Source organism: Dryobates pubescens, chromosome 13, assembly GCF_014839835.1.
Source record: "Dryobates pubescens isolate bDryPub1 chromosome 13, bDryPub1.pri, whole genome shotgun sequence".
Classification (NCBI taxonomy): domain Eukaryota; kingdom Metazoa; phylum Chordata; class Aves; order Piciformes; family Picidae; genus Dryobates; species Dryobates pubescens.
In genome coordinates, this window is record NC_071624.1 from 22,734,200 (window position 1) to 22,746,526 (window position 12,327).

At 57.4% G+C, this 12,327-nt stretch overlaps 2 protein-coding genes across 2 annotated transcripts; one reads left to right on the forward strand and one right to left on the reverse strand.

The window, feature by feature from the left end:
- The first annotated feature begins 503 nt into the window (after nucleotides 1-503).
- On the forward strand, nucleotides 504-1,600 carry LOC104300234 (C-C motif chemokine 13). The gene is made up of 3 exons (XM_009900488.2): nucleotides 504-616; nucleotides 1,138-1,252; nucleotides 1,420-1,600. The coding sequence occupies exons 1-3, from the start codon at nucleotides 541-543 to the stop codon at nucleotides 1,523-1,525; spliced, it is 297 nt and encodes a 98-aa protein (XP_009898790.1). The 5' UTR covers nucleotides 504-540; the 3' UTR covers nucleotides 1,526-1,600.
- Nucleotides 1,601-3,302: 1,702 nt separating this feature from the next.
- Nucleotides 3,303-4,460, reverse strand: LOC104300233 (C-C motif chemokine 5). The gene is made up of 3 exons (XM_009900486.1): nucleotides 4,388-4,460; nucleotides 3,996-4,104; nucleotides 3,303-3,393 (listed from the first exon to the last, which is right to left on the reverse strand). The coding sequence occupies exons 1-3, from the start codon at nucleotides 4,458-4,460 to the stop codon at nucleotides 3,303-3,305; spliced, it is 273 nt and encodes a 90-aa protein (XP_009898788.1).
- Between the last annotated feature and the right edge of the window lie 7,867 nt (nucleotides 4,461-12,327).

Here is a 12,327-nt window from a genome sequence, read left to right on the forward strand (position 1 = left end):
AAAGAGCTGAGTGCATGACTGGTGCAACTGAACAGAAGCCATTTCTCTAGGGCTTTTTTTAGGAGCTGGGTTATCTGGCTGTTTGTTCCCTGGATGCAAAGGGATTAGAACCAAAACTCTGGGCATGGCCTGTTGGGGGAGGGAGTGGGGGGGGATAGAGGGTGAGTGCTGGGCACCCTGTAGGGTGCTGAGACAGACCCTGATTCCATGCAGGGGAGATCTCAGACCACAGCCTGGCTGGGGGATGGGAGTGTGGAAGCAGGAGCTCAAGAAAAACATCCCAAACCCGTCAGGGGTCAAAAGCACAGCCCAGGATCAAGTTTTTCCCTTCCCAGGCTGTGCTGGCAGGGAAATGAGCATTGCTCACCCTCTGTGCTTTGGGACGTGGCAAGGGACCAGATCCTCCCCCTGCCCACACAGCTGCCGGCCCCGGGGGCAGCCAGCCCTGCTGCTTGTCCATAAAAGCCTCCCCTCAGCCCTGACCCCGGCAGACAGCAGCTTTGCCCCGGCACCACCGAGCAGCCCTGCTGCAGACCCGGCATGGGGAAGGCAGCTGGGGTGGTTTGTGCCTTCATCTTCCTCCTTGCGGCGCTGCACTGCCAGAGCCTGGCTCAGAGTGAGCGCTGCCACCCCGCGGGCTCGGGGACAGGGACAGCTCTTGGGTTTGTGCTCAGGCTGCTGGGGGACAGACTGAGGCAGTTCAGTCTGGAGAAGAGAAGGCTCCCAGGAGACCTAATTGTGGCCTTCCAGGATCTGCAGGGGGCTCCAACAAAGCTGGGGAGGGACTGTTGAGGGTGTCAGGGAGGGACAGGACTGGGGAGGATGGAGCAGAACTAGAAATGGGGAGATTCAGATTGGATGTGAGGAAGAAGTTGCTCCCCAGGAGGGTGGTGAGAGCCTGGCACAGGTTGCCCAGGGAGGTGGTGGCAGCCTCCTGCCTGGAGGTGTTTGCAGCCAGGCTGGAGGTTGCTGTGAGCAACCTGCTGCAGTGTGAGGTGTCCCTGGCCATGGCAGGGGGTTGGAACTGGCTGATTCTTGAGCTCCCTTCCAACCCTAACAATTCTCTGCTCACAGTGGGAGGGGGGAGATGGGAGATGGGGGTCTCCAGGCCAAGAGCAGCTTGTGTTGTCCCCCCAGGAGCCCCGGCTGTGCCCGACAAATGCTGCTTCAACTTCCAGACCAGGAGGATCAAGAGAGACAACATCGTCGCCTGCTACCCCACCAGCCCCGAGTGCCCACACCAGGCTGTGATGTGAGTACCCCTGCCCTGCTGCTGGCTACAGCCCCTCTAAGACCCTGCCAGCCCCTGTGCCTTGCTTGCACGGCTCCAGTCCTGATTCTCTGTTTCTCCAAGCCCCTCAGAAACTCGGCCCTGGGGTCTCCATCTTCCCTGCTAATTCTGTCTTCTCTCTGCCCCAGCTTCAGGGTGAGAAATGGGAAGGAGATCTGCACCCAGGCAAGCAGGGCCTGGGTGAAGAGGTACCAGCAGAGCTTCCAAGTCAGCTCCTTCTCCATCCCCAGCTAGCTGGGAGGCTGGAGGCACTGCAGGGAGTCTCCTCCGTGGGAGATGGGACACTGGAGGCAGCCCCTTTGCAGAGGACTCACACCTGGATGCAGCATCCCAGCATGCTGGGACAGCCCTCACCACCTCCTCGAAGGCAAAGGGCCTTTGCCACCCCTGGCATCCCAGTGGGACAGGACATGCCAACCCTGCAGGGTGCTGGGGTCCAGGCTTGCTGCCAGCCCCAGTGCTCTCAGCCCTGCTCTGCACACAGGCAGCTGCCTATGCCCCTGGCAGGCATCAGCAGCATGCCAGGGAGGCTGTGCCCCCCAGGCTGGCAGCAGCAGGGGGGAGCAGGGGAGCACCTCCACCCCTACTCTCTGTACACCACCCTGAAGGGCATTAAACATGAGCTCCTGTGGGCAAACATCTGGCTGTGTGAGTGTCTGGGGAAGGGGCAGCCCCTGCTGCCAAACCTCAGCTGTGAGACCTGGAGTCAGGCAGGAGCCAGCAAGAGCTGAAGCCCCAGCGGTGTGTCTGTGAGGGCAGCCGGGGGGGTGTGGGGCCAAGCCGTGTCCCTGTGGGCTGTGGGCAGGCAATCAGGGAGAGGGGAAAGAGCCAGGCACAAGCTGCCAGGAGAGGGCTTCCCATGCTCCTCATCAGCTGTGCTAACACATGCAGACCCCCGGCCCAAACCCCCTCAGTGCCTGGTCAGGCCCCACTGACAGAGTGTGTGCAGCAGAGCCAGGGAGGTTCTCCTGCCCCTCTGCTCTGCCCTGCTGAGTCCTCATCTTGAGTACTGCGTACTCAGGCCACGAGGTGCTCTGCTGCATCACCCCAAATCCCCCAGGACACAACCCTGGGGCCCTGGGGGAGGTTTTTTCCCCCCAGGGCTGCCTATACCCCTTGAGGCAGCACCCACACCCCTTGGGTAGTGCCTATACCCCTTGAGGCAGCACCCACGCCCCTTGGGGTAGTGCCTATACCCCTTGAGGCAGCACCCACGCCCCTTGGGGTAGTGCCTATACCCCTTGAGGCAGCACCCACACCCCTTGGGGTAGTGCCTGTACCCCTTGAGGCAGCACCCACACCCCTTGGGGTAGTGCCTGTACCCCTTGAGGCAGCACCCACACCCCTTGGGGTAGTGCCTATACCCCTTGAGGCAGCACCCACACCCCTTGGGGTAGTGCCTATACCCCTTGAGGCAGCACCCACACCCCTCATGCCTCCTCTCACCTCCTCTCAGCCTGCATCTCCCATGGCAGGTGATGCTGCAAGGAGATGCTCATCCAGCAGAAGGTTCCTGTCCTCCTCAGGACAGAACTTGCACCCAGCACTTCTCAACTGCTGCCACCAGGCTGTGGAGTGAGCCACCCCCAGCCCTCCACCCACCCTTCCCCCCCTGGCACCCTGCTGCTAAATCCCCTCCTGTAGCAGGGCCCCAGCAGGGACTTGAGAGCCACCCAAAGGGGTTGACAGCACAAACACTTTATTTAGGCAAACAAACTCCCGAGTCCTGTTAAAGAATTAACAGATTCCATCCATCCAGTATAAATAGTTTGGGTTTAAATTAGTATTTATAGAGAGTTTATCTTCCCCCCCCCCCCCTTTTTTTTTTGTATTTTCCCTTTTCTTAGCAAAACCAAAAAATTAATAACATTTAATTTAACTTAAATAAGTTAAATAGAATCCATGGTCCTCGCTCAGCAGAAGGCTGAGGCTCCAGCTCTCTCTCTCCTGTGCTGGAGGCTGAGCACGGCAGGGTGGAGCCAGGGATGCGGTGGGAGGCAGCAGGGGAGGGTCAGTTCTGCGGGGTCTGGAAGTGCCGCAGCCGTGCCTGCACCCAGCGTGCCTGGGGGTCCGCGCACAGCTCCTTCTTCTTGGTCACCAGGCTGCCGGGAGAGAAACCGCGTTGGGATGCCTGGCCAGGGCAGCAGGGTGCAAGAGCTGGGTGCCACCTACAGCACCTCAAAGGTCCCTGGCCGGGTGTCCGTCTCTCTCCTGTCCCCCCTCGGGGCACATCCCCAGCCGCCTACAGCACTTCAAAGGTCCCCGGCCGAGTGTCAGCCTCCTGTCCAACCTCGGGGCATGTCCCCAGATGCTGACAGCACCCCAAAGGTCCCTGGCCGGGTGTCCGTCTCTCTCCTGTCCCCCGCGGGGCACGTCCCCAGATGCTGACAGCACCCCTAAGGTCCCCGGCCGGGTGTCCGTCTCTCTTCTGTCCCCCGCGGGGCACGTCCCCAGATGCTGACAGCACCCCTAAGGTCCCTGGCCGGGTGTCCGTCTCTCTCCTGTCCCCCGCGGGGCATGTCCCCAGCCGCCGACAGCACCCCTAAGGTCCCCGGCCGGGTGTCCGTCTCTCTTCTGTCCCCCGCGGGGCACGTCCCCAGATGCTGACAGCACCCCTAAGGTCCCTGGCCGGGTGTCCATCTCTCTCCTGTCCCCCCTCGGGGCCCCTTCCCATTCCGAGCCCCTATCAGTGCTGGGTACTTACATCACCCCCGGCTGGGCGCAGCTGCTGCTGGTGGTGTAGACAGAGGTGATGAGGCTCAGTGGGACGGGGCGGGGATGGTACTTGAAGCAGCAGGTGGAAGGGACGCCGTCTGTCAGGACAAAGAGACAGCCCCGGTGAGACTCCGGGCTACACCACAGGCCCGGCGCCACCAGCGCTCAGGGCTCCCGGCGCTTGCACATCCCCCGCCCTGTGTCATATCGCCGAGCAGTGGCCCCCAGGCCGGGCCTGGCTCCAAGCCTGTTTCTCAGCATTGGTGGTGGTCTCCCAACCCTCCCCACGGCCACCAGGGTCCCCGCAGGCAGGGCTGAGAGCGTCTGGCTGCCCGACAGCTCCTGTGGGCACGGGGGAGGAGGCAGCGACGCCGGACTCACCGAGATGTGCCGCGGCCGGGGAGCAGGTGGCAAGGAGGAGCAGAGCAAGCAGGGCAGCTGCCAGGACCTTCATGGTGCTGTGGGAGTCGCGGGATCTGCGAGCAGAGCTGGAGCTGGGAGGTGCAGGGCTCTCCTCTGGGCGATGCTGGGCCCTGGGGCAGTGCCCTCCTTTTATCCCCGGGCGCGGGGCGGGCAGCGGGTTTCGAGGAAGGCAGATTAGCAAACCCTACCAGGGAAATTATGTCAGGATGGCCCAGATCTGCTGAGCTGGAAAAGAAACCACAGCAGGGGAAGTGCTGGCCAGGGGCCTGCCACTTTCAGATTCCATCTGGGTGTCCAGCAGGGACCAGTCACAGCCCTAACCCTGCCGACACCAGGCCTGCCGCCGCTGCCGTGGCCCCGTCGGCCACGAGCCAGGTTGTGGCACCAAGCTCCGTGGCCAGAGCCCCCATGGCAAAGCCAACCATCAGCAAGCTCCAGGCAGGGATTTGCTTTGCAACAGCCTCAGCAGGATCATCAAATTGTCAGGGTTGGAAGTGACCTCAAGGCTCAGCCAGCTCCAACCCCCCTGCCATGGCCAGGGACACCTCACACTGCAGCAGGTTGCTCACAGCCACCTCCAGCCTGGCTGCAAACACCTCCAGGCAGGAGGCTTCCACCACCTCCCTGGGCAACCTGTGCCAGGCTCTCACCACCCTCATGGGGAACAACTTCTTCCTAACATTCAATCTCCATCTCCCTGACACCCTCTAAAGTCCCTCCCCAGCTTTCTTGCAGCCCCCTGCAGCTCCTGGGAGGCCACAAGGTGGTCTGTAAGGACTGGGTTGTGCTCCCTGCTCCAGAGCTGGAGCAGAGGGTTGGGGCTGCAGCCACCCTCCCTGTTTCCCTGGTGAACTGAGGATCTGCACCTCTCCAAGGATTTTTAGGTTTGGCTACAGTCTGCAGCCCCTTTGCCATCAAGTTGTTGCAATTACTGCTCAGCACTTCATCCCAAGCAGGATCATTGCATCCCTCTGGGGACAGAGAGGCTGAGGGAGCTGGGGTTGCTTAGCCTAGAGAAGAGGAGGCTCAGGGGAGGCCTTCTTGCTCTCTCCAACTCCCTGCAGGGAGGTTGTAGCCAGGTGGGGGTTGGTCTCTTCTCCCAGGCACCCAGCACCAGAAGAAGAAGACACAGTCTCAAGCTGTGCCAGGGGAGGCTCAGGCTGGATGTTAGGAAGAAGTTCTTCCCAGCAAGAGAGATTGGCCATGGGAATGTGCTGCCCAGGGAGGTGGTGGAGTCCCCATCCCTGGAGGTGTTTAAGAAGAGCCTGGATGAGGCACTTGGAGCCATGGTTTAGTTGATCAGATGGTGCTGGGTGAGAGGTTGGACTGGATGATCTCGAAGGTCTTTTCCAACCTGGTTAATTAAATTCTATTCTATTCTATTCTGTTCTATTCTATTCTACTCTATTCTATTCTATTCCATTCCATTCTATACTATTCCATTCCATTCTGTACTATTCTATGATTCTGTGATTCTAGGATTCTGATTCTGTGATTCTATGATTCTAGGATTCTGATTCTATGATTCTATGACTCTGATTCTCTGATTCTATGATTCTGATTCTATGATTCTGTGATTCTATGACTCTGTGATTCTGTGGTTCTTTGAGTCCATGAGTCCCTGAGTCCCTGACTATCCCACCGCCAGCAAACGCTGGAAAGGGAAGAGGATGGCAGTGGGAAGCAGAGGTGTGATGAAGCTGTGGGCACTGGCTTGAGCAGTAAGCAGAGGCCAGCTCCTCAGGCAGCACAGCCAACCCCACAACTGCAGAGGCTGCTTCTGATGGAAATGGCGAAAGTGCTTCCTTTGTGCTGCAGAAGCGGTTGGTCACACTCTCAGTTCTCCATTTAGAGGAGAGCCGGAAGGGACTTCTGACTGGATGCTGATGAAACACTTTCCATTTTAACTGGAACTGAGAATGTTTCAATGAATTGGCACAAAACTGAGGCTCAGCAAAAGGCTACATCTTGAGTCCTGTGTCCAGTTCTGGGCTCCTCAGTTTAGGAAGGAGGTTGACTTGCTGGAGCGTGTCCAGAGAAGGGCAACGAAGTTGATGAGGGGCTTGGAGCACAGCCCTGTGAGGAGAGGCTGAGGGAGCTGGGGTTGCTCAGCCTGGAGGAGAGGAGACTCAGGGGTGACCTTATTGCTCTCTACAACTACCTGAAGGGAGGCTGTAGACAGGCAGATGTTGGTCTCTTCTCCCAGGCAGCCAGCACCAGAAGAAGAGGACGCAGTCTCAAGCTGCGCCAGGGGAGGTTTAGGCTGGAGGTGAGGAAGAAATTCTACACAGAGAGAGTGATTGCCCATTGGAATGGGCTGCCTGGGTAGGTGGTGGAGTCACCATCATTGGGGGTGTTCAGGAGGAGACTTGATGGGGTGCTTGGTGCCATGGGTTAGTTGTTTAGGTGGTGGATTGGTTGATGGGTTGGACGCGATGATCTTGAAGGTCTCTTCCAACCTGGTTTATTCTATTCTATTCTATTCTAAAAGCAGAGAGCTCAGGGGGAAGGAATTAAATGCAAGGAACTGACTCACAGGTTGATGGAATGGCAGGTTGGAAGGCACCTCAAGGATCATCTAGTCCAACCTTTCAGGGGGAGCATAGAGTTTAAATGATGTGAAAGGAGAAGAAAGGACTTAGGGGGGTTATTTCTCCTGCCGTGGAAGGCCTCTGTAAGCAGGTGACTTTCTAACCCAGCAGAGAAACACACAAGAAATTCAGGGAAGAAACACAGGAAACCAGAAGACCCCAGCAAAGTCAAATGTGCTGAAACAAAACCCTTTTGGTCCAGAAGGGGAGCAAGGAGCCAAAGCTGCCACCTTGGTTTGGCTTTGCATAAACAAAACATGAGCTTATGGTCAGGTGTCATAGAATCATAGCATCATGGAATCACAGAATCAACCAGGTGGGAAAAGACCTCAGAGATCATCTAGTCCAACCTAATACCTAACACCTCCTGACAACTAAACCATGGCTCCAAGTGCCAGATCCAGTCCCCTCTTGAACACCTCCAGGGATGGGGACTCCACCACCTCCCTGGGCAGCACATCCCAAGGGCCAATCTCTCTTGCTGGGAAGAACTTCTTCCTAACCTCCAGCCTAAACCTCCCCTGGCACAGCTTGAGACTGTGTCCTCTTCTTCTGGTGCTCTTTGCCTGGGAGAAGAGACCAACCCCCACCTGGCTACAACCTCCTTTCAGGGAGTTGGAGAGAGCAAGAAGGTCTCCCCTGAGCCTCCTCTTCTGCAGGCTAAGCAACCCCAGCTCCCTCAGCCTCTCCTCACAGGCCTGTGCTCCAGACCGCTCCCCAGCCTGGCTGCCCTTCTCTGGACACATTCAAGTGCCTCAATGTCCTTCTTAAGTTGAGGGGCCCACTCAATGTGTTCCAAATTTGGAGCACATAGGGGAGAACAGGGAAAAGAAAACAAATAAGTGAGGAAGAGATAGATAAGGCAGATGTAGTCAAACACAAATGCCCCAGAGATTCCCCTCCCTTCCTCCTGAGCCAGGCCATGGCCACCTCTGAATCACTGGTGATCAGCAGGACAAACTCACATGGAGCAGAAGGAGCCAGGGAAAGCCAGTGATGAGCAAACATGACACTGGTCTTGCATTATCAAGCACCTTTGGCAGTCTGGTACATGTGTCTCTAAAAAAAGGAAGGAATTAAAACCCAAAGAACACATGATCCCCAGGGGCTGAAAGAGCAGAGTCTCAGGGAGAGTCCAAGGGCATGAGATGTAAGAGGTCTTAAGTGCCAGGTCCTACACTTTGGCCACAGCAACCCCAGGCAGTGCTACAGGCTGGGGGCAGAGTGGCTGAGAGGAGCCAGGCAGAGAGGGACCTGGGGGTATTGGTTGGCAGCAGCTGAACGTGAGGCAGCAGTGTGCCCAGGTGGCCAAGAAGGCCAAGGGCATCCTGGCCTGCATCAAGAAGAGTGTGGCCAGCAGGAGCAGGGAAGTCATTGTGCCCTGTGCTCAGCACTGCTTAGGCCACACCTTGAGTCCTGTGTCCAGTTCTGGGCTCCTCAGGTTAGGAAAGATGTTGAGATGCTGGAAGGTGTCCAGAGAAGGGCAAGAAAGCTGGGGAGGGGTCTGGAGCACAGCCCTGTGAGGAGAGGCTGAGGGAGCTGGGGTTGCTTAGCCTGCAGAAGAGGAGGCTCAGGGGAGACCTCATTGCTCTCTCCAACTCCCTGAAGGGAGGTTGTAGCCAGGTGGGAGTTGGGCTTTTCTCCCAGGCAGGCAGCACCAGAACAAGAGGACACAGTCTCAAGCTGTGCCAGGGGAGGTTTAGGCTGGAGGGGAGGAGGAAGTTCTTCATACAAAGAGAGACTGGCCATTGGGATGTGCTTCCCAGGGAGGTGGTGGAGTCCCCATCCCTGGAGGTGTTTAGGAAGAGCCTGGATGAGGCACTTGCTGCCATGGTTTAGTTGATCAGATGGTGTTGGGTGATGGGTTGGACTTGATGATCTCTGAGGTCTTTTCCAACCTGGTTCATTCTGTGATTCTGTGACCACCACTACCTTCCTGAGGGCAGGCAGCCTGCAAGGTTGAGTGGGACAAGCTGAGGCACAGTGACATGGGGGAAGCAGCACTGAAAGAGCAGCCAGAAATGGCAGGGACAGTGTGTGTGTGGTCAGAGCAGAGTTCAGCTTCTCTCAGCACTGGGGTGGCTGCTGCTGCTGCTGCTGAGGAACTTGTCACTCAGGGGCTTGCATTTCAAGATATAAGTGATAGGAGAAGAGTGAGGAAAGAGCAGCAAGAGTCCTGTGTGCAGGCAGGGCAGCCAGCCAGCATCCTGGGATTCATTTAGACTAGCAGACAAGGGATGACCTCAGTTATTGTGGGAGGACAGCAACACTTCTGGTCCCCAAGCCCACTAAGCAAAGCCAAGGCATTTCCTCACTGCCTCAGCCTGCAGCTGGCTTTAGGAAATCCTCTCCAACTGCAGAGAGCCTGTCCTGAGGACAAGGCCCTGCTAGCTGGCAGAAGCAGGCTGTGCTTGTGACCCTGGAGCCAGGCAGAGCAATGCTTGGTATCATAGAATCAGTCAGGGTTGGAAGGCACCACAAGGATCATCCAGTTCCAACCCCCCTGCCATGAGCAGGGACACCCCACACTAGATCAGGCTGGCCAGAGCCTCATCCAGCCTGGGCTTAAACACCTCCAGGGATGGGGCCTCAACCACCTCCCTGGACAACCCATTCCAGGGCTTCACCACTCTCCTGGGGAAGAACTTCCTCCTCACCTCCAGCCTGAATCTCCCCACCTCCAGCTTCATTCCATTCCCCCTAGTCCTAGCACTCCCTGAGATACTGAGAAGTCCCTCCTCAGCCTTCTTGTAGCCCTCTTCAGATACTGGAAGGCCACAATGAGGTCACCTCAAAGCCTTTTCTTCTCCAGACTGAACAGCCCCAACTCCCTCAGTCTGTCCTCATAGCAGAGCAGTTCCAGCCCTCTGCTCCTCCTCCTGGCCCTTCTCTAGACACCTTCCAGCACCTCCATATCCCTCTTGTAACAGGGGCTCCAGAACTGGAGGCAGTACTCCAGGTGGGGTCTCCCCAGAGCTGAGCAGAGGGGGAGAATCACCTCCCTTGCCCTGCTGGCCACACTTCTCTTGCTGCAGCCCAGGATCTGATTGGCTTTCTGGGCTGCAAGTGCACACTGAGAGCTCCTGTTGAGCTTCTCCTCCCCCAGCATCCCCAAGTCTCTCTCCTCAGGGCTGCTTTCCAGCCAGTCCCTGCCCAGCCTGGATTTGTGCCTGGGATTGCCTCGACCCAGCTGCAGGACCCTGCCCTTGGTCTTGTTGAACCTCATGAGGTTGGCTTGTGCCCACCTCTCCAGCCTGTCCAGGTCCCTCTGGATGGCATCCCTTCCCTCCAGCCTGTCTGCTGCACCACACAGCTTGGTGTCATCAGCAAACCTGCTGAGGCTGCACTCAATGCCACTGTCCACCCTCAGCAGTGCTTCCTTGCACCTCTTTTGGGAGAGGCTGCCAGACACGTGGGGCCCTGAGCCCTGGAGGGATCGTGGCAGCACTTCTGCCTTCACCATGCACAGAAGCAAACACAGGCAGAAAGAAGCTGGAGGGAGTGGCACCAGCATGGTCCCATGGAAGGGCAGAGAAAGCCACAAGGCTTTATGCAACATCCTGTGTGGAAGTGACACTCACCATTGAGAAAAATTATGCAAAGGAGTCCTGTGGCTGGAGGGCACAAGGAAAACTCAGGTCAGCCCTCAGCCTCACCCTGCAGGGAGCTGTCACTCCCCCCTGCATCGACAGTGTCCTGAGAGTCACTCAGCACTCAGTGGGGTGCCAAAACCTGGCCCTGCTGAGAGCTTTTTAATTCAAATTCCTGGATATCCCTCCCCCCTCAGGGGATCACAGAATCAATAAGGTTGGGAAAGGCCTCAGAGATCATCAATTCCAACCTGTCACCCAACACCTCCAGACAACTAAACCATGGCTCCAAGTGCAACATCCAATCCCCTCCTGAACACCTCCAGGGATGGGGACTCCACCACCTCCCTGGGCAGCACATTCCAAAGGCCAATCTCTCTTGATGGGAAGAACTTTCTCCTCACCTCCAGCCTAAACCTCCCCTAGCACAGCTTGAGACTGTGTCCTCTTGTTCTGGTGCTGCTTGCCTGGGAGAAGAGACCAACCCCTATTTGGCTACAACCTCTCTTCAGGGAGTTGGAGAGAGCAAGAAGGTCTCCCCTGAGCCTCCTCTTCTGCAGACTAAACAACCCCAGCTCCCTCAGCCTCTCCTCATAGGGCTTATGCTCGAGGCCTCTCCCCAGCCTCCTTGTTGGAGTGGATGATCTTGAAGGTCTTTTCCAACTGGACAGATTCTGTGAGTTGTGATTCTCTCTGCCCTCACACCCCAGTCAGCACCCACAGCCTCCTCCTCGGCTCTCACACAGTGCTTACCCCCACCCCGGGACAGTCCCCACCCTGAGATTCGTCCCCTCTGGCTCATGACTTGCACCTGCAGCCTGGGGAGCCCTGTGCTGGAGGGGAGGAAAGCTCTGGGGCTCATCCTCCCCAGAGCTGGGCTTGGTTTTGCAGGGGCAGAGGGCTGCTGCTGGGCCAGGTGCACCGACCTCCAGCTCCCCTGTGTGCCGGCCTGCAGGGAGGCAGCGCTGGCTGCACACAGAACTGGCTGCACACAGAACTGGCTGCACACAGAACTGGCTGCACACAGAAGCTGGCTGCACACAGAAGCTGGCTGCACACAGAACTGGCTGCACACAGAAGCTGGCTGCACACAGAACTGGCTGCACACAGAACTGGCTGCACACAGAAGCTGGCTGCACACAGAACTGGCTGCACACAGAAGCTGGCTGCACACAGAAGCTGGCTGCACACAGAACTGACTGCACACAGAAGCTGGCTGCACACAGAACTGGCTGCACACAGAACTGGCTGCACACAGAAGCTGGCTGCACACAGAACTGGCTGCACACAGAACTGGCTGCACACAGAAGCTGGCTGCACACAGAACTGGCTGCACACAGAAGCTGGCTGCACACAGAACTGGCTGCACACAGAACTGACTGCACACAGAAGCTGGCTGCACACAGAACTGGCTGCACACAGAAGCTGGCTGCACACAGAAGCTGGCTGCACACAGAACTGGCTGCACACAGAAGCTGGCTGCACACAGAACTGGCTGCACACAGAACTGGCTGCACACAGAACTGGCTGCACACAGAAGCTGGCTGCAAGAAGGGCTTTCAGTTCTGAGTTTGCAGACATCAGCTGCCATTGCCTCCTGCACCCAGACAGCAGATTGCAAAAGCCTCATTTCCATGAAAACAGGCTAATAATAGACACTGTCCAAACTGCCATAGCTGGCCTTATCTCATGGCAAATCACTTCCCTCTTTTCTTCC